This window comes from Podarcis gaigeae (genome assembly GCF_964106915.1).
Source record: "Podarcis gaigeae genome assembly, chromosome: 14".
Taxonomy (NCBI): domain Eukaryota; kingdom Metazoa; phylum Chordata; class Lepidosauria; order Squamata; family Lacertidae; genus Podarcis; species Podarcis gaigeae.
Window position 1 is genome coordinate 34,639,265 of NC_139690.1, and position 19,879 is coordinate 34,659,143.

The 19,879-nt window shown below is 45.4% G+C and overlaps 1 protein-coding gene across 2 annotated transcripts in view; it reads right to left on the reverse strand.

The window, feature by feature from the left end:
• Positions 1 to 19,879, reverse strand: part of LOC310830977 (syntaxin-binding protein 4-like) — a 60,365-nt gene that overhangs the window by 14,586 nt on the left and 25,900 nt on the right. For both annotated transcript variants that reach the window (XM_083710844.1, XM_083710845.1), the window contains exons 3-11: positions 13,587 to 13,682; positions 13,050 to 13,119; positions 12,779 to 12,853; positions 6,557 to 6,642; positions 5,635 to 5,761; positions 4,009 to 4,150; positions 3,214 to 3,320; positions 2,572 to 2,725; positions 776 to 848 (exon numbers count right to left, since the gene is read on the reverse strand). In XM_083710844.1, the coding sequence (XP_083566970.1) occupies positions 776 to 848; positions 2,572 to 2,725; positions 3,214 to 3,320; positions 4,009 to 4,150; positions 5,635 to 5,761; positions 6,557 to 6,642; positions 12,779 to 12,853; positions 13,050 to 13,119; positions 13,587 to 13,682 (930 nt within the window). The remainder of the gene's footprint in view (positions 1 to 775; positions 849 to 2,571; positions 2,726 to 3,213; positions 3,321 to 4,008; positions 4,151 to 5,634; positions 5,762 to 6,556; positions 6,643 to 12,778; positions 12,854 to 13,049; positions 13,120 to 13,586; positions 13,683 to 19,879) is intronic.

Here is a 19,879-nt window from a genome sequence, read left to right on the forward strand (position 1 = left end):
GGATTAACCGGGGGTTTTGCTCATTAGATCAGAACACAGATTTCCCAGGTGCACCTAAAGGCCAGCCGGCATCCATTCTCTCTCTCTCTCTCTCTCTCTCTCTCTCTCTCTCTCTCTCTCTCTCACTCTCTCTCTCTCTCTCAGATAGCCCACTTCTGTCTGTGGCTAGACTGAGGTGGAGTCCTGCCCTGACTGTGGCAGAGATCACTCTGCATATAACTCAACCAATACAACTCAACCTTTCTTTGAACTAGCGGTGCCTTTCTCTGTTGTGGGCTGCACTCACATGAAGAAAGGGTCAGGTTGGGAAACAAAATGGGCAGCCAGATCCAGCCACTTAACACTGTTCAGAGGGAACCTGGGAAGGGCCACCTTCAGGAGGTAGGGATGGACATATTAGTAAAGTTTAGTTTATCTTAGTTTCTTGTCCCCGTCCCCCCCAACTTCAGTTCTCCACATTTTCACTGCAGTTTGCAATTTTTTAAAAAAATTAAAAAGTCCTCTAGAAAATCCACCAGCACCTTAGAAAGAAATTCTGTGTTTCCCTGATCACATCTAGTTTGGCCTGTTGCCTAGCCTTCTCCTTACAAGCTAGATTTCCAGGTAAGAACAGTACAGGAAAACAATCTACAATGTGCAGCCTGCCCCCTGTCCCCCTGAGGTCTGCAGTGGTACAGTCCAGGAAGGACTTCAGTGGCTTATTTTAGCACACTGGAAGGAGTGATGGGCTGATTTATTCCACCGGTTCAACATGCCGTTGAGGAAGTCCCCCTACCGGAAACGGTGAGCTCTGGTGGACAGATGTCTGGAGATGGAGAAGGCACAGGGAAGGGACTGTCGTGTCTGCTCTGGAAAAGAAGAAATGCAACAGAAGACATGTTGGACTGGGGAAAAGCTGAGAGCCTGAAAGGCTCCCTTTGAGCCACAATAAAGTGAAGCCATTTGAGCAGCCATAAAGGTTATTCAGCTTCACAACTCTTGGTGTGGAAACAGGGCTGTATTCAATGCTAGTCCTATTCAGAGTAGATTTATTAAAATTACTGAACACGACTAACAGGCTCATTAATTTCCATGGCTCTACTCTGAGTCGGATACATTCCATACAGTCCAGCAAACTGAATAGGCAAGTGAATCTACCTACAGTGGGGATTGCAAACACGGTGCCCAAGGGCACAAAAGTACACACAGAGGACAACCCTGAGGTCAACTCTGAGGTCCACAGAGCCACCTGACCCCCCTGAAATGCTAGCGGAAAGAAGCATTCTCTCTCTGAATGGTGCCCACAACAGTTCCTTCAGTCTGCAAATGTGCACACTGACTAAGGTTTGGGCCTAAGGTTTTGCCCACCCTGTCATTCTTCGGGTGGGCTGTCCAAGTTTGCTTGCATGATATATTTCTTTCCCCTCACCAAATGCGTGCTGTGGGTTGGGAAGGAAGGAAGTATATGGGTGATGGCATGGACATTAGCCAATAGGCACTGCCACAATGGTAAACCACACTGAAGATGTGGAATATTTCCCCACCACCGCCACCACACACACCAGAGCTTGCTAAAAGACCAAAAACAAGTTGAGTCTGTTTGCAGAGAAAAGAAGGATCTTTCAAGCAGCCTTTGCCACTCTCAAACATCATGTGAGCATTTGCACTTGCAATATTTTAGTGGAATGACCTAAGAGAAACAAGCAGAAGAGCAAATGTGTTTGCGATCATAAGGGCAAGCAGAAGAAAATGTCATGTTGACTTTGGTTGTGGACCCTGAATACACGACACTAGAAGTGGCTCACCAGATGAGGTGGGGCTATGATAGCATGCCATCAGGGGTATCACTGCTGCTTACTAGGAGAAAGGTGGAGGAGGGGTGAGGTCGCATGCTGCAAGCTCACAGGTAGGAGCATTGGATTGGCTGCATCACTGTGCTGGCACCATGTCACCTTTGCCACTGCCTTGCTCTTCCTGGTAAGCAACAGCAGCCCACTTTCCAGAGAGCCAGCAAAACAGCTCTGCTTCAAAACAGCCGCTTCTGACTACAACCACAGACCAGTTTGTCACAACATTTGTCCATAGCATCCTGGGAACTGCAGCCTCAAAGGACTATTGGAAAATTTTGTTTCAAAACTCTTCTCTTTTCCTCACTCGGAATCACAGCTCCTAAATTTATGGGGAGGGAGGGAATATTTTGTGGCGTAGACTTGGTGCTTTTCATAGTAAAATCCCTGCTATCCAAAGAGTGGGGTTGGGGAGAGGAAAGCTTGCTAGCAATACAACCAGAAATTCCCTGCCCTGTCTAGGACCCTTCTGTCAACAGGAGTGTGCTCCAGACAGCTCAGAAAGATCCCACTGCAAAAACAACAAGCTGGCTATTTTTAACTAGAAGAGACATCATATGGAAAGCTCTAGACAGCACCCTCACCCTGAACAAGGAGAGGGCAAGTGGGCCCAAGCTGCTATATGCTACCTCTTTCCCCAAACAAGTAATTCATGATCGAGATCATGGACCAAGATCAAATCCTGTTGGAAATGGAGAACATTTGGATGAGATCTTCGTGAGTTCATTGAGTCTCACCACCTTACCTCAGGGGACCTCACGTGGACTTTCAACCTGCAAGTGCCCAGGCCGTTCCCCACAGCTTTCGTTGGCAAGGAATGGGTGCTGTTGTGAGCTGAGAGTCCGGGATGGAACCGTCCTCTTCCGGAAATAAAGGCCACTTCAGTGTTTCCCTCATGTCTTAAAAACAAATGAGAAACCAATTTAGAATTAAACAGCCTCATACCCGGGAATTCTGAGATGCCAAAATATCGGTACAGTTTTGAAAGGTTCCGTCTGCCATCTTGATTCAAAATGGTGGCCAGTTGTAGCCAAACATAGCCAAACAAAAAACAAAAAACCCTCTTCCCTGTGGTTATCCCCATGTGGCTGTGTGAACATGTGTGTGGACATTGCAGTCTGAAGGGCTGTGGAATTTCTGTTCCTTGGAATATTGTCAAAAACGAGGTTGGACAAGCATAAGCTTGCAAGGGGAACATGCTTCAGTTGCCTGGAGCCAACCTCGTTGTAGACACATTTTTAAATGCAGTGCACTTTTTAAAAGGGGTACTGAGATCGACATTTTGATCTGGAAGTGGGAATTAAGGCAGCTTTGGCTATCTCAATTCTGCAGTTCTTCCAGCACCACGTCATTGGCATCCAAAGGGCTTTCAGAAAGTCTCCTTTACCTGAATTTTGTTTTTGCAAGAATCCTTTTGGCCTCTTCATATGTGGCCCCCACCAGAGAGTCTTTATTGACAGCGATGAGCTGGTCGCCTACCCGGAGACGGCCATCCTGTAAGAGCGCCAGAGAAGAATATCTCTGTGATATCAAGCTTCATGGAACATGGAGGAGTGAGGTGAATCAGGACCACATTATTTCCTCAGTCATCCTTCGCTAGGAGTAGTTAACCTTTATTGGCCTGAGGGTCACACTCACCCTTGACCAACTATCTGGTGGCTGCATGTCGGTGGTGGATGTGGCCACACCGACCCACACATTTGCACATGCAGCACACGCATTACACACATGTAGAGATGGCTCAGCTGAGAAGAGAGGCTATTGTTGCCTACTTCACTCATCACATGATCAATCTGATGATCTGGGAGGTGGAGATTTGTATCTCTACCAGGGTGAAGAGGTTTAAACTGCTCTGCTCATCACAGCACTGTGTCTTCCCCCCCTTTTACCACCACCCCCCAAATTGGTGAGGGACCAGAACTATCTTCTGGGAGGGTACTTGGTCAAGTCCCTGATGACAGGAGTTAGCTATTGCTGTTCAATCTGCTTAACACTCACTCAGTGGTGAGTGGGGTCAGAGGAAAAAGTGGGTGGAGCAATGGATGTGAGTTTTCCTTTGTGTGGTTGGCTAGTTTCTACACACACACACTTGCACACTCCTTGCTGAGGGGCTGTGGACTCAGAAGAGTCTCAAGGGCTGGATGGAGAGTGCCAGCCTAGGCTGTTCAAATGCTCGGCTCACCCTGTAACAATCGCCTTCTGGTTGCACCTCTTGAATGTAAACCATGGGTCCATCCGGCCGGTTGGCCCCTCCTCCGATGGTCACACCCAGCCCAGAGGATTTTGCTATAGAGATGCTCTGGATCCCAGATTCGATGGCGCAACTGCAAGGGAAGAAGGTAGCAGGTTTGTGGAAGATGTTAAGAAGAACCCAGCTGAATCAGGCAAGGAATTTGTATCCAACAGCAACCAGCCATGAGAAATGTAGGGAGAGGCCTTACAAAGAGTCATACCACCGGTCCATCTAAGCTCAGAAGTGTCTACTGTGGCTCTCCCAGGTTTCAGATATTATATTGCCCAACCCTACATGGAGACACCATGGAACCCAGGTCCTTCTACATGCAAAACTGATGTTCTGTCATGGTGCTATTACCCTTCCGATTTACACCTCTTAGAGGCACACAAGCAGAATATGATGGCAATAGCCCATCCACAGTGTTTCTCCACAGCGTCTGGTATTCAGCAGTAGACTACCATTGAACATGGAGGTTCTATGGCTAGCCATCATAGCTATCAGCAGGAGGCAAATCACATTCAGTCTGCAAATTCACCTAATGGCCTTTGGAATCCCATAGTCTCATGGTGCATAAAGAACCCAAAAGCTCCATCAAAGATAATCCCTGCTATGTCCACAAGATAGGATCTTCCACATATCCCTATCTCAAACTACCCTCACTATTGTTCTATGATAGGCCCATCCAAACCTCAGGAAAATAAGAGCTAAGATAGCCTTTCCTGGACTGTTTTCCATTTAAGGTGGCTAGTGTAAAGAGTACAATTGTCAGGGACCAGGAGACAAAGAGAGGTGAGGACTGTGAACCTGAAGGGGGAAGGCAGCATAGGGCTACCCTAGAAGCACAGCTATCAGATGAACCCACAGGGTCATTGCCCCTTCTTGGCTCAAGAAGGTGACACTACCATTGTCCGACTTGGAGGACTGTAGAAGACCCGGGAAGACCTGAGGCTCACCCACTCCATCACAGTAGATTACTGAAAATGGGTGTGTGGTACCAACAACGAGGCCACTTCTGGTGCTCCTGCTATAATAGGGCTCACTTGCCGCTGGTTCCTTGCTGGAGGAACTTCAGAGCTCTGTGTTCCCCACTGCACCACCTGAGCTGGGTATCCAGCCTGAACCCTGTTCCCCCCGGTATCCATCTTGTGTTCTGCTGGAACTTCATCCCACCTTGCCTTGTCTCCTGCCAGAACTTCCCCTGGTCTTACACCCTGGCTAGGCTTTGCCTTGCCACACTGCAGAGCAAGTCAATGTGTTTCAAAGCTCTGCAGTGTGAAACAAAGACACAACTCTGTGCGTGTGGAAAGTTAACCCCTCAGGGAAAAGGCTAAGTGAAAGTCCTTTCTCCTAACATGCTGGTTATTCTTTTGAATGAATGTGGCCCATCCATTCTTACGGGAGGTGCGTCTGCCACACAAACGGCTGCACAGCTTGCACAAGGAGGATGTGTGCGCATTCACGCTCTCATCCGCCAGGATGCTCCACACGTGGTGGGGCACACGAGCACATACAGGCGATCCAACAGGATTGCAGCCAACCATTGACACCTCTCAGGAGTAATAAAATACATACTGCGATGGTGGGTGTGGCGAGTGTCCTGCATTCCCAATGAGTGGTCCGTGGGAATTTGCCGGGCTCAGCAACAAAGGGCTCTGGGAACGAGACGAAGACCCCGAGGACGTACTCTCCAAATACCTGCCTGAAGAACAAAGCCAAGGACACTGTTTGGAGGTGAATGAGAGACTTCCCTGAACATCAACAAGCTTGAAGTCACACTAAGAATAGAGGAAGGGCCTGAGGTTGGGCACTCCTGCTTCCTCCCCCATCCCACAGCCACCCTCCAAGTGCGCTCCCTGCACCAGGGGAGCAGTGGCATGCAGTGGGAGGCATCTGGTTCCTCGGGTGCCCATGAGGGTGGGGACTCTAGCCCTATAGGCTCTGGTGGTCCAGGAGTTCCTCCTGGATGCTTCTGTCTGACAGCCCCAGATGCTGCTGTCTCCAGATCTCCAGCCATCATTTTAGAGCCCTGAGTTTGAGCCAGCTCCTAAGCTGTTGCCTCTACAATTTCTGACTCTGTGTCTGAATTGCTTGAAGCATAAAAAGCTGTTGAGCCATTTGACTGCAGCAACAAGGGCTGTGATAAGATGGACAGTGTGCAAAATTTAATAAAACTTCATTTTAAAAAAATCATTTTTATTGGTTTTCAATAAAACTTCATTTGAAAGGGGGGGGGGGGATGACCACTCAGTCCAGCAGCAATTCAGACACAGAGTCAGAACTTGTAGAGGTTCTGAGCTCCTAGTGGTTAGTGAGATGATTAAAATAGTTTCAGGCAGAAGCTGACCTGCAGTGGAAGAGAAACAATGACTAAGAGAGGGTGGAATAGAAAATGACAATATCTTACACCCCTAAGTATGTACTGTTTTGGGTTTTTGTCCTCTTTTTTTCCTAGTTCCACTGCTAGTTCAGTTCACTCAAGATAATAAATACTGACCCCCACCATGGAGAACCGGTGAGCTGCGTGCTGAACCTGTGTTGCTATGAGATCCAAATTTTTCCAGCAGTTCTGCAAATTCTCTCCTGGATAACAAGAAGAATGCTAATTAGTACAACTGTCTACCCCAAAGTATAGTGTGTGAGTGTGTATCACACATGGATTGTCGTGATGTTTCAAAACTACACCTATCTGAAACAAAGGTGAACTTTTCATAATTATTCTTTCTTTCTAAAGTTAGGTCTTCTGTGGCACTTCCCCCCCCCCAAAAAACCCCCTCATCACATAGAATCTTATATCTGGCTGACATATTGTAAAGGCAATAATGTTAAATAAGTAACTTCAGTATTTTGCACCCTAAATTCAGTTCTCCACATTTCCACTTCAGTTTGGAAATTTATTTAATTTTAAGCCCTCGTGTCATGAAATTCATTCTCATTTCAGTGCAAATTGATCGTACTATGCACATTTTCCTCTACAAGTTTGCCTCACACACACATTTTTGCAACGCAAGTCTTCTGCTAACTCAATGTATTTTTCTGTTATTTTCAGAAAGGTTTGCATTTGCCAGGCTTTGGAGGGCAGGGGGACACTCTCCCCTGATATATGCATTTACCTATACATTACTCGGTGGCAGAACTGTGATGCCAAATTCGGAGCAGCATGGATTTCAATGAAAGGCTCTTTTTTGTTTTGTGCATTGTTTAGGAAAGTGGAAATTAAGTTGGTTCAACCTTCAAAAATGTGACCTGAATCAGATTTCTTCCCCATCCCTAAACACTATCAAGACCAGGGACAAATCAGTCTTGATGCAATGAGAAATCACAATTAGAAATCACATGATCATGCCGTGGAGACCTATAGAAAGTACGGGCTGGGCAAAGATTGGCCAGGCTGACCACTGACAGGCTGAGTAATTCATGATGCTCAAACATCTGACCTCAAAAGAACAGAGCGGGTGGGACAGGGAGGGGGCAATCTGGGCACCTCACCAACCCAGGTCACGTGATCTGCGTCAGAAATACACCTCTGACCCTAAGGTGGAGACAAGGATGATTCAAGCTCAAGGGCATGGCTGAAAGATAATAAGGGATAAATAAAATAAAAATGCTAAAAAGGCCAGCATAAAACCACGCTCTCGCTCTCGCTTCCTCTCCCCTTCTTCTTAATCTTGGAAATATGTATTGGTGTATTAAACATTTTGTGAGATGATTATGTAAGTGAAATCTCTACAAATCTTTGCCCCTCCAAAAAGCTTACAGGCCAACTCCCCCTCGGGATGATCTTTTGCAGATTTAGTGCATAACTGATAGCAAAGGATGGCTGTAAATGTTGCTCAAAGTTTGACCACTTTTCCTTGGGCTCGGTATGTTGTATATGATTTAATTTCCTGGCCATTGAGGAGCAGGAAAGCCTTTTTATATTAGCAGACATATGCTGCAGTTTAAAAGATGTGACTTTAGGAAGATACGACTGGGCAGCGTGGAACAAGGAAATAGCAGTTGTCGCAAGAGTACAGAAGATTTCATCAGAGGACTCACAAGCCTACTAGAATGAGTTTGGGAGGTTAGACTGAATGGGCTTTTGGGGTCTCCTTCAATCTGAAAATGAGATTCTGAAGAAAAGGAGACTGCTAAAATGCTCAAACCATTGTGCCATATTGGTTTGAGATGCTTCATAAAAAGCAAGCAAACAATTAATAATAATCAACAGCCAATCAGATCCAATCAGATCACTTGGCCAGCTTTTTCCCAGTTGGTGGAAAGGAGGACCAGTCTTTTTTGTCAATGTATTCTGCCCCATTAAGGCTTAGAAAGACATCTACTTCTGCTTCATTGACTATGCAAAAGCCTTTGACTGTGTCGACCACAGCAAACTATGGCAAGTTCTTAAAGAATTGGGAGTGCCTGATCACCTCATCTGTCTCCTGAGAAATCTCTACGTGGGACAAGAAGCTACAGTTAGAACTGGATATGGAACGACTGATTGGTTCAAAATTGGGAAAGGAGTACGACAAGGCTGTATATTGTCTCCCTGCTTATTCAACTTATATGCAGAATTCATCATGCGAAAGGCTGGGCTGGATGAATCCCAAGCCGGAATTAAGATTGCCGGAAGAAATATCAACAACCTCAGATATGCAGATGACACAACCTTGATGGCAGAAAGTGAGGAGGAATTAAAGAAACTTTTAATGAGGGTGAAAGAGGAGAGCGCAAAATATGGTCTGAAGCTCAACATCAAAAAAACGAAGATCATGGCCACTGGTCCCATCAACTCCAGGCAACGTATGACAGGAGCCCATGATCTTTACTCTCTAGAAACGGCTGAAAACATTTTTGCTTCGACTGGATTTCCCAGCTGGATAAAGGGGTCTTTGCCACAAGTGTCCATTTGCTTGGGTTTTAAATATATTTGCTGTTTTTAACTTTTAATTGTCATATATGTAAATCGCCCTGAGACGGTGGTTTAGAATAATAAATAAGTGGTCATTACCACCACCGTCACCGCTCTTTGTCCCAAGTCTATCTATTTCCCTACAGCAGCCAAGTGCTTCTCAGAAGCTGACAAGAGGGTCATTCAGGCAAGAGCCCTCTCCTCTTATTTATCCTCAGGCAGGACCCTAATTCAGGGGGACACCGCTTCTGAAGTGGGGGGCTCTCTATATGCCATGGTTGGGGGGAGGTCCTGTGCAGCCAACAGATAAGATGAGAGCCAGCTCCTCCTCTGAGAGCACTTATATGCCCTCCAACATTTCTCCAGTGAAAATAGGGACATCTTATCCCGTAATAATAATTTTACAATTTATACTCCACCCATCTGGCTGGGTTTCCCCAGCCACTCTAGGCGGCTTCTAACAGAATATTAAAATACAATAACCTATTAAACATTAAAAGCTTCCCTAAACAGGGCTGCCTTCAGATGTCTTCTAAAAGTCTGGTAGTTGTTTTTCTCTTTGTCATCTGGTGGGAGGGCATTCCACAGGACGGGTGCCACTACCGAGAAGGCCCTCTGCCTGGTTTCCTGTAGCTTTGCTTCTCACAATGAGGGAACCACCAGAAGGCCCTCAGCACGGGACCTTAGTGTCCGGGCAGAACGATGGGGGTGGAGACGCGCCTTTTTTTTAAAAAAAAACTTTCCCTATACAAGGCTGCCTTCAGATGGCTTGGGACTCAGATAACTTCATGCCCTCCAACATTTATCAGATGAAAATCAGGACGTCCTAAGGAAAAGCAGGACATTCTGGGATCAAATCAGAAACCAGGACAGCTGCTGTAAATCTGGGACTGTCCCTGGAAAAAGAGGGACACTTGGAGGGTCTGCTTATGTAAAAGCAGTAAACTCTAAGCTGAAATGCACAAACTTTATAAGGCTGGCTTCACCATTAGGTAGAGTGTGGTAGCTGCCTCAGGTGGAATATGCTGGGCAGGGCACAAGAATATGGCCTGCCCTGCACTCAGCTAGCCTGCTACCCTCAGGTCAGTCCATTCAGGCAAATAGAACACTGCCCTGCCAACCTTAGCCAGCCCCCATCTGCCTTTCTTCTTATTGCAACATGCCCATGAGGTGGCGCTGCCTTCCTTCTGCTAACCTCAGTGTGGAACTCAGCAGAGAAGAGGAAGCAGGAGGTGGGGGGAAATTAGCTCTGCCTGTCATTGACACTTACTCCACTTACTCCACTTACTGTTGGGTTCTTTGCCTTCCACCCCCCCCAGTCCCAATGGGCACCAGCCAGCATTGCCTCAGGTGTAGTAGAGGATGCTAGTCCATTGCCAGTTTTGAAGGAAGAGTCAATGCCAGCCCAGCTGGCTTCTGTATATGGAATGTGCGAAGGAGGAACATTGTCCTTTGTCCTGGCAGCAAAATGCCAAACCTGCACAGTGAAGCTGCAATCCAGAGCACCCTTACATGGGAGTAAGCCCCACGAATAGGCACACTTCAGAGTAAATATACGCATAATTGCACTAGCATTCTGTAGTGGACCCACCACTTAATACCATCCATTAATAATGTGGCGGATCTGCGCCCACCTCAATTAAATATACTGCACCCATCTCACGATACACCAGTTACACAGATTTCTACAATATACCCCAGATTATCTAGTGGCAGGGACTTGTGTGAGTCTCAGGCAGGAGTTGATTGAACAAACAAGAGAAGTTTAATTAAACAAAAGAGGTTTATGAAACAAAGTGGGTCAGGAACTGCGTTCTTTCAGGTAGAAGTTAACTTGTTTACTTTAACTAACTTAAGATGCCTCAGGATTAAACACAACACTATAGGCACAGCTCTTCTTAAACTCCAGTTACTAAAAACCAGTTCCAGTTACAGATAGGTAGCCGTGTTGGTCTGCCATAGTCAAAACAAAAAAATTTCTTCCAGTAGCACCTTAAAGACCAACTAAGTCAGTTCTTGGTATGAGCTTTCGTGTGCATGCACACTTCTTCAGATACACAGATACTTCTTCAGATCTTCAGATACTTCTTCAGATACTTCTTCAGATTCTTCAGATTCTTCAGGTACTTCTTCAGATCTGAAGAAGTGTGCATGCACACGAAAGCTCATACCAAGAACTGACTTAGTTGGTCTTTAAGGTGCTACTGGAAGAAATTTTTTTGTAAAAACCACTTGTTACACTTCAGGTGGTAGATGTTCAGGTTTCTAGAATAGATGGTAAACTGTTCAACTCAGTTTCTGTCACTTAGATATTACAATTAAATAATTTCAACACAGTACAGTTTCCTTCACAGCTTAATATTTTGATTCATGAGTGAGGCGCACTTCTCCTCAGGCACCCACTCTTTTCACAACCCCACACCTGAGGTCTTCTAAATGGTATAACAGACCCCAGGGATCACCTCACCCCTTGTTACTGGGTTGGGAGTCTTCAGTACCTAGAAGAACTCTCCCCTTCTGGCTATACGGAGACCCAGGTAGCCTGAATTCCCACAAGATCTACCTCTCCTGGCTCAGAGTCAGCCCTCCCAGGAAACTCCTATCTGTATACCTTTCCCAGACCCTTGACCCTATCCAAGCTGCAAGGCTCTGTCGTCTTGCTATGGGTAGTCTCCTCAGTGTGTATGTTTAACGTCACTCAGAACCAGTTCTTCTTATCACACTCCAAACTCCAAACTCCAATCAAACCCTATCTCTTAACCTTGAACCTTTGCCCCTTCGCAAAATCAAACCCTATCTCTCATTTTAAATCCAGCCCTGTCTAACTCTCTCCCACCTAGAAACTGCTCCTTTTATTCTCCCCTCACCCAAAGTGCTGTTTCTTCCCCTTCTGTGGCTAGCTGATTGTAGTGAGAGGCTCCAGCACTCTGGTGAAGTTTCAGAGGAACTGCGACACCAGACTCTAGTCCAGGGGTCAACAAACATTTTCAGCAGGGGGCCAGTCCACTGTCCCTCAGACCTTGTGGGGGGCCAGATTATATACAGTGGACGCTCGGGTTGCGAATGTGATCCGTGCGGGAGGCACGCTCGCAACCCGCAGCACCACGTCTGCGCACGCGCAGGTTGCGATTTGGTGCTTCTGCACTTGCTCAGAGCATGATATAGTGCTTCTGCACATGTGCGAGCGCCGAAACCCGGAAGTAACCCGTTCCGGTACTTCTGGATTCGGCGCGGTGCGCAACCCAATACCCCACAAATAACCCAGAGGTGCATTTTAAATAAAAGCACACATTTTACTCATGTAAAAACACCAGGCAGGCCCCACAAATAACTCAGAGATGCATTTTAAATAAAAGGACACATTCTACTCATGTAAAAACACGCTGATTCCCGGATCGTCCATGGGCCGGATTTAAGAGGTGATTGGGATGGATATGGCCCCCGGGCCTTAGTTTGTCTACCCATGCTCTAGTCCAGGGGTGGCCAACTCCCAAGAGACTGCAATCTACTCACGGAGTTAAAAACTGCCAGTGATCTACCCCCTTTTTGGGGGTTCAGGTCAAAGTTGTTGAGTTGTTTTTAGGGAGGGGGAAAGCCACATTGGGGGGGGGGGTGCAGCGCAAAATGGTTGAGCTTTTTTCAGGGGAGCCAAGCTTGTTGAGCTTATTTGCAGGGAGCCAGTGATCTACCAGTGATCTACCACAAATGCTCAGTGATCTACTGGTAGGTCACGATCTACCTGTTGGACGTCCCTGCTCTAGTCCGTCTCTGCTGTCCATCATGCATTCCTCCCTGCCCCAGGTGAGAGAAAAAGTCAGTCCTTACCGGGCATCGTCATCTCGGGCAATAAGAAGGCGCATGTGGCTGGTGGCAGAAGCCGTCCTGAGGATATCCACCGCTCTGCAAGGAAGAGGAAAGAGAGTGATATGCGGCAGGTGACTGACACTCACCAAGAGGCCTTTTCAGCCTGCGAAGCATCTTCAGACTTGGGTCTCCAGATGTTAAGAACATAAGAAGAGCCTGGTGGATCAGGCCAGAGGCCCATCAAGTCCAGCATACTGAAACAAATTCAGAGCCCTGATCCAGAATGCTATACCTTTCGCTTGTAACGCCAAGCAAACTGTCTCCGTTAACTTCTAAGATCTGGTCCCCTGGTTGCAGGCGGCCTAAATCAAGCAAACAGGCAAGAGAAGTGTCACACATATGGAAAAAGAACATACTCCCTATCCATAATTGCATGGGGACAATAGGAACAGCAGCAGCTGCCTTATCCTGAGCTGGATCATTTGGTCCATCTAGCTCCATACTGTCTGCACTGACTGGCAGTGGCTCTCTGTCAGATGGGAATCTCTCTCTCATTTATTAACTTTTCTGTTTTGCAATTTAGAGTATTCATTTAAATAACCTTAAAATATCAATTTACACCCCTTCTTCTCTTTCCGCGGTTCATTTCGCATAACATATTTTACATAAACTAAACCATTCAGTATTCCATGGTTACATCCATCAAAACTTATTTACACTGTTGAATTTATCTTAATGCTGCCAGCGTATTCAACAAATGGGAATCTCTTCACAGGGTCAGCATCACAAGGCCTTTAGGTCAGATACAGAAGCAATAAATGGCACTTACCATCAGCATGAGCAACACCTCCTGGTAGGATTCTCTTAACGTAAACCCCATATTCCTCTCCAGTAAATTCTTTAATGCCTCCAATCACTTTAATGCCTATCAGGAAAATATGACACAACATAACATTTCCTTACTAAGAAGCAACTGCTACCCCATCCTCTGAAGGCACACCCACCCTGTACACTAGTTTAAAAGACAGGGGAATGCTGGGAATTGTTGGCCTGGTGAGGGGCCTGGAAGGGCTTACTAAACATTGATACTGTATGTCAACAAAGAAAGTTGCCTCCTACCAAGTTGGGCTATTGGCCCACCTACCTCAGTATTGTCAACATTGACTGGCAGCAGCTCTCAAGGATTTCAGGTAGAAAGTGGATAGATAATATTAGAATTCAGAGGCATCCAATTAAGCTGAATGTTTAAAAAATTTGGGAAATGATATACAATGAATTGAAAAAAATGTTTAAAATGACATTTGTAAAAAAACAAAAACCAGAAGCATTTTTGTTAGGGATTGTAGGACAAGACCTGCCAAGGAAAGCAAAGAATTTATTTATGTATGCTACAGCATCGGCAAGAGTCTTGATAGCACAAGGATGGAAGAATGAGGAAATCCCGACGAAAGAACAGTGGCAAGAGAAATTGATGACTTATGCAGAACTGGCCAAATTGACTTACAAATTGCGACACGAGGACAACTGCGACTTCAAGGAAGAATGGGAACTTTTTACAGACTATTTAAAGAGACAACAGAATGAACTGGACTCCTTGGCAGGTTTTGAATAAACATATACCGTACAAATTTAATGGTTGATAACCATTTTATAATATGCAGAGAAAATATGCGAAGAGAAATCAGGGAGAGGAGCTGAGGGAAGCCCTTGGTGGGGGGAGGGGGGAGGGAAAAGTAATGTATGTGATTATATGGTTTGATAATTTGTTATGTGGAAACTGATCAATAAAAATATTTTTTTTAAAAAACATAAACTGAATGATGGGAGATTCAGGACAGGGGGTGGGGGAAGGGAGGACTTCTTCACACAGAGCATAGCTGGACTATGGAGCTCTTTCCCCCCAGAAGGAGCAAGGGCCACTGACATGGATGGCTTTAAAGAGTATGAGACAGAGTCATGGAGGGTAAGGCTATGACAATGGATACTAGCCATCATGACCATGTTCTTTCCCCCCACTGTTAGATGCAGTAATGCTTCTGAATTTCATTTGCCTGGCGTTGCAAGTGGTAAGAATGGCTGTTGTGCTCAGGTCCTGTTGGAACAGAATGCTGGACCTGAGGGGCCACTGGCCTAATCCAGCTTCTTCTTCTTAGGTCCTTATGTATCAGTCCTTACCACTGAAATCCATATATTCCACTTGAGGTATAGAGAATGAGAGTGAAGTGAGCAACCTCAATAGTGTCCTTGAGGATATGGAACTCCATCAGGGAAGCTTTGTTATAGATCAGTGTGATTCGCAAGATGAACCTATTGGGTTGGAAGTAACACAACTGATACTCCCAGAAAACTGTGCATAGGATTGCAGTCTTCCTAATCCTAATGAACTGGAATAATAAAAAAAAATGCCCAGTAGTACCTTAGAGATGCACACTGCTTCAAGCCCAAGGGATAGGAAGATTTCAAGGCAAACACAGTTCTGCAAATCAAACTGTACCCTTTTACATGTCCTCGCTTTGCTCAAAGTCTTCTGTCTCTTATGCCTTGCTTGGGGCATGTGCTGGATACCTGCCCAGAATGCCTAGTGCCACAACATCTCTGTTGTGACACAGAATGCCTGTACGCTGTATTTCTAGTGCACAGCTGAGGAGGATTCCAAGCCAAAAACAGCTGGGGTGAAAAGTTCATTGGGGAGGGAGAGGAAGGAAAATAGGTCAGTTTTGATTGCTGTTTATTTATTTAAAAGCTAAACCACATAAATGGTTTTTATCCCTCCGCGGTATATAAAAATAACATAAAACAGTATCAAATAGCATAATAAAAATGGTAAAATAGCTTTATAAAAACAGGGGGCTGCAGCCATCTAAATTTCACTCAGAGTAAAAAGGTAAAGGGACCCCTGACCATTAGGTCCAGTTGTGGCCGACTCTGGGGTTGCGGCACTCATCTCGCTTTCTTGGCTGAGGGAGCCGGCGTACAGCTTCTGGGTCATGTGGCCAGCATGACTAAGCTGCTTCTGGCGAACCAGAGCAGTGCACGGAAATGCCGTTTACCTTCCCGCTGAAGCAGTACCTATTTATCTACTTGCACTTTGATGTGCTTTCGAACTGCTAGGTTGGCAGGAGCAGGGACCAAGCAACGGGAGCTCACCCCGTCGCGGGGATTCGAACTTCTGATCAGCAAGTCCTAGGCTCTGTGGTTTAACCCACAGCGCCACCTGCGTCCCTTTCACTCAGAGTAGTCTCATTTAAATTAATAGGTGTAGGCTAGTCATGTCCATTGATTTCTGTGGTTTACTTCATCATACTGGATGAAGTGTGCTGTAATGGTTAGAGTGGTTAGGATCCAGGAGACAAGGATTGAAATCCCCACTCATCCATGAGGTTCACTGGGTGACCTTGGAGCCAGCCCCTAACCAACCTCACAGGATTGTTGTGGGGATGAAATGGGCGGCGGGGGGAGGGGGGAGAGCCTTATAGGCCACTTTGAGTTCCTGAGAGAAAAGGATGTGATATAGATGCAATGAATGAATGAAAGAGCAAGCAGGAATGGGACACTGGCCGGATTCAGCAGGCTCTTCTCATGTCCTTATGGACTTTTGGTAAAGTCATGCCCAATAACTCTTTTAATATCTGTCAATAGAGAAATTCAGTATTTCTTAATCTTTGCGTATGTTCACACAATATTAAATATCCTTCCTCAAGGGGCTCAGTAATGCATCAGTCACTTGAATTCAGATTAATTGTACCCGTGTTAGAACCCAATTAGATATGGGGTCTCCAACATGGTAAGTGGGCAGGCATCTTCCTTGGTGCCCTTTAAGGCTTCCTGCCCCTCCCAATTTTTAGTTAAAAACAACAACTGAGGTGTGTTTTTTGTTTTCGTTTCAGGGAGTTGCTTGGGAAGAGTTGCCTGTTTCTTCTTTTGTCTACATTTTATTGGTTTCAGGGTATGTGTAGGTGTTTCTGTGTGCTTGTTTAAGGGAAAGGCATTCTCAGCATTGCCAGTGTTCCTTCTGTGAAATGGGTATATTGTGGTGCCTACCGCACAGTTCCAAATGTGCCCCCAGCTCCCAAAAGGTCAGGAAACCCAGAGCCAAATAGGATTTTGAAAAATGTAAATTCATGCATAATGAAGAGTAAGGCAAATTCTTCCAGTTTCAGTTTTCTTGGCTGGCTCTCACCTCTTTCTCATGCAATCCTATCAGAAAGCGTGGCAGATAGTCACATCTCATCCTTATTAAACACAAACACGTAGCCAAGGGCGACTGATTGAGCACAAATAATAGGAAGAGGATCCCTTCCTGCAAACAATTTTTCAAGTGTCTGTTGTTGCACACCCACAGTGCCCTCTGGCGGTAATATATAAGGACTGGTGCTAAATCCGAAAGAGAACTCTAGTTCAGAATCAGGCAAAAAAGCGGCTGAAACATGCATGTGAAATTTCCAGTCTCAGCTCCGTGTGGAGCTCTCCAGGGTGCTCCTGGGAGATAGAACTTTGCTTGCCTCATGATAACCCAAATCCAAACCCTTACCCAGAATCCGCTGTCATGACTAGAATTATGGATGGAGTAGAAATTTGGTTTGGTTCACATTTTAAAACAGCTTTCAAAACTTTCAAAAACAATATGCATCTTTTCAAATTCAATCGTCTCTGAATTTTGCAGCACAACTGTGCTCAAATACTGCATACCAAAATGCGTGTGTACATAAAAATGCACATAATCATGAAAATAACATGCAGAAAATCAGTATATCAGAGAAAGCTTCTTTGCACAAATGTGTATATTAGGCAAAATCACATACAACAATGTGTATTAGGAGAAATCTACACTAAAGTGCTGAATTTTGATTAGGAATTTTAAAAAAAGATTCACAAACTGATGTGGAAATGTGGAGAACAGAACAATGAGAAAAATGACAAACTGAGACCACATTCACACCATACATTTAAAGCACCATGATCCCACTTTAAACAGCCATGTCTTCCCTCAAAGTATTATGGGAACTGTGTTAAGGATGCTGAGAACTGTCAGCAGACCCCTCTTCCCCTCACAGAGCTACAATTCCCAGAGTTCCTTCTGAAGAGGGATTGATTGTTGACTCACTCTGGGTAACAAGTACATCCCCCCTCCCCTCTTGCAGCAATAAAAATGTGCTTTAAGCATATGGTACATCCTCAGCCTTTGGGTACAACTGACACAACTTGGCTTTTGGTCATTTAGAATTTCTGGTGATTTTTTTTTTTTTTAACCAATTGGACTGTTTCAATGAAATGAACTCTCTACTGGTTTTTTTTTTTTTAAATTTTGTTTTATATTTTACTATTTAATGTGGAATTTGTGGTTCTGATTGTTTGGATGTGTAAGCTGCCCTGAGATCTCTGTTGGTGAAAGGATAAACTAAAAACATGAGATTTGACACAGAAATGCCTGGCAGGAAAAGGGCAAAAATGCAATTTATCAAAGGCTCATTAAATTCTAATTTCTTGGAGTCTGGGCTGAAGGCTGTGGGATTATGAATGCTGGTTTTAATTAACAAATCAGCCAGTCAGTGAGAGCCAGCGAGATCAGACTTCCTTGCTCTCAATCCAAGACACAAATAGATGTGTTAACAGACGGGAGGAAGCCCACAGACACTGAGCATCTGTCTATTACAACCACACACAACACACACAGCACGAGAGGCAACTGAAGCAAGGAATCCACCCCATTGACAAACATGCTTTGCTTGGAGGCATTCTGCGAAGCCAAGATCAAAGCAACTGATCTTCTCACGCCTAACAAATATAGGAACATGCTTATTGAATTGCTCTTGTTGGGGTACAGAAAGTTTCAGTCTGAGCCACCTAGGAAAGAACTCACCTGGAGTCAAGACTCCTGGTTCACCTAGCTTGGTTGTGTTCAATAACAATAATAATTTTATTATTTTTATGCCACAGATATGACTGGGCTGCCCCAGCCCCTCTGGGTGGCTCCCAACAAAATGTTAAAAACACAATAAAACATCAGCCATTAAAAGCTTCCCTATACAGAGCTGCCTTCAGGTGTCTTCGTAAAGTTATTTATCTGTTTGATATCTGATGGGAGGGCGTTCCCACAGGGTGAGCCAACAAGACCCTCCTATACTGACTGGCAGCTGCTCTCCAGAATTTCAGGTATGGCTCTCTCCTAGTTGTTGTGGATTGAACTGGGGAACGCAAATCAGATGATATACCACTGAACTACAACCCTTCCCATTTACACATTAGGAAGGGTCTGCTTTGTCTGCTATCTTCCTTTACTCTGCAATAGCCCAATTTTGAACTGAAATGATGGAAACACAAACACACACAACAGAGCCCCTTGCTCACCCCACTTGCCAACACCCTGCTAAAGGTAAAGGTAAAGGGACCCCTGAACATTAGGTCGAGTAGTCGACTCGGGTTGCAGCACTCATCTCACTTTATTGGCCGAGGGAGCTGGCGTACCACTTCCGGATCATGTGGCCAGCATGACTAAGCCACTTCTGGCAAAACCAGAGCAGCGCACGGAAACGCCGTTTACCTTCCTGCCAGAGTGGTACCTATTTATCTCCTTGCACTTTGCCGTGCTTTTGAACTGCTAGGTGGGCAGGAGCAGGGACCGAGCAACGGGAGCTCACCCCATCGTGGAGATTCGAACCGCCAACCTTCTGATCGGCAAGTCCTAGGCTCTGTGGTTTGACCCACAGCACCACCCGCGTCCCTGCTATTTTCCCCATATTCACCCCCTAGAGTGGTGGCTCCCAAACTTTCTTCAACCACTTCCCCCTTGGTTCCTTAAAAAAAATTACTCAGAATAGCAGTTTGCACAACCCATTAAGAAAGATAATAATGCAAAAACAACAAACATACTATCAATTGCACATTTATTCAAATTCCAATTAAAACTATCTAATCTAATTAAGTCAACCAAATTGATGAACTTCATTCAGTGATGCCAGCCACTCAAAGTCGGTTAGTCAGTTACACTTCCAGTGCCTCTTGCCACCCGGTTGCCTCTTAATGTCCCCCTAGGTAATTCCAGTGCCCCCCCCCAATGGGTGGCACACCCCATTTTGGGAAACAGTGCCCCAGAACTTCTCCCTCCCACCCAATGTAAGCACT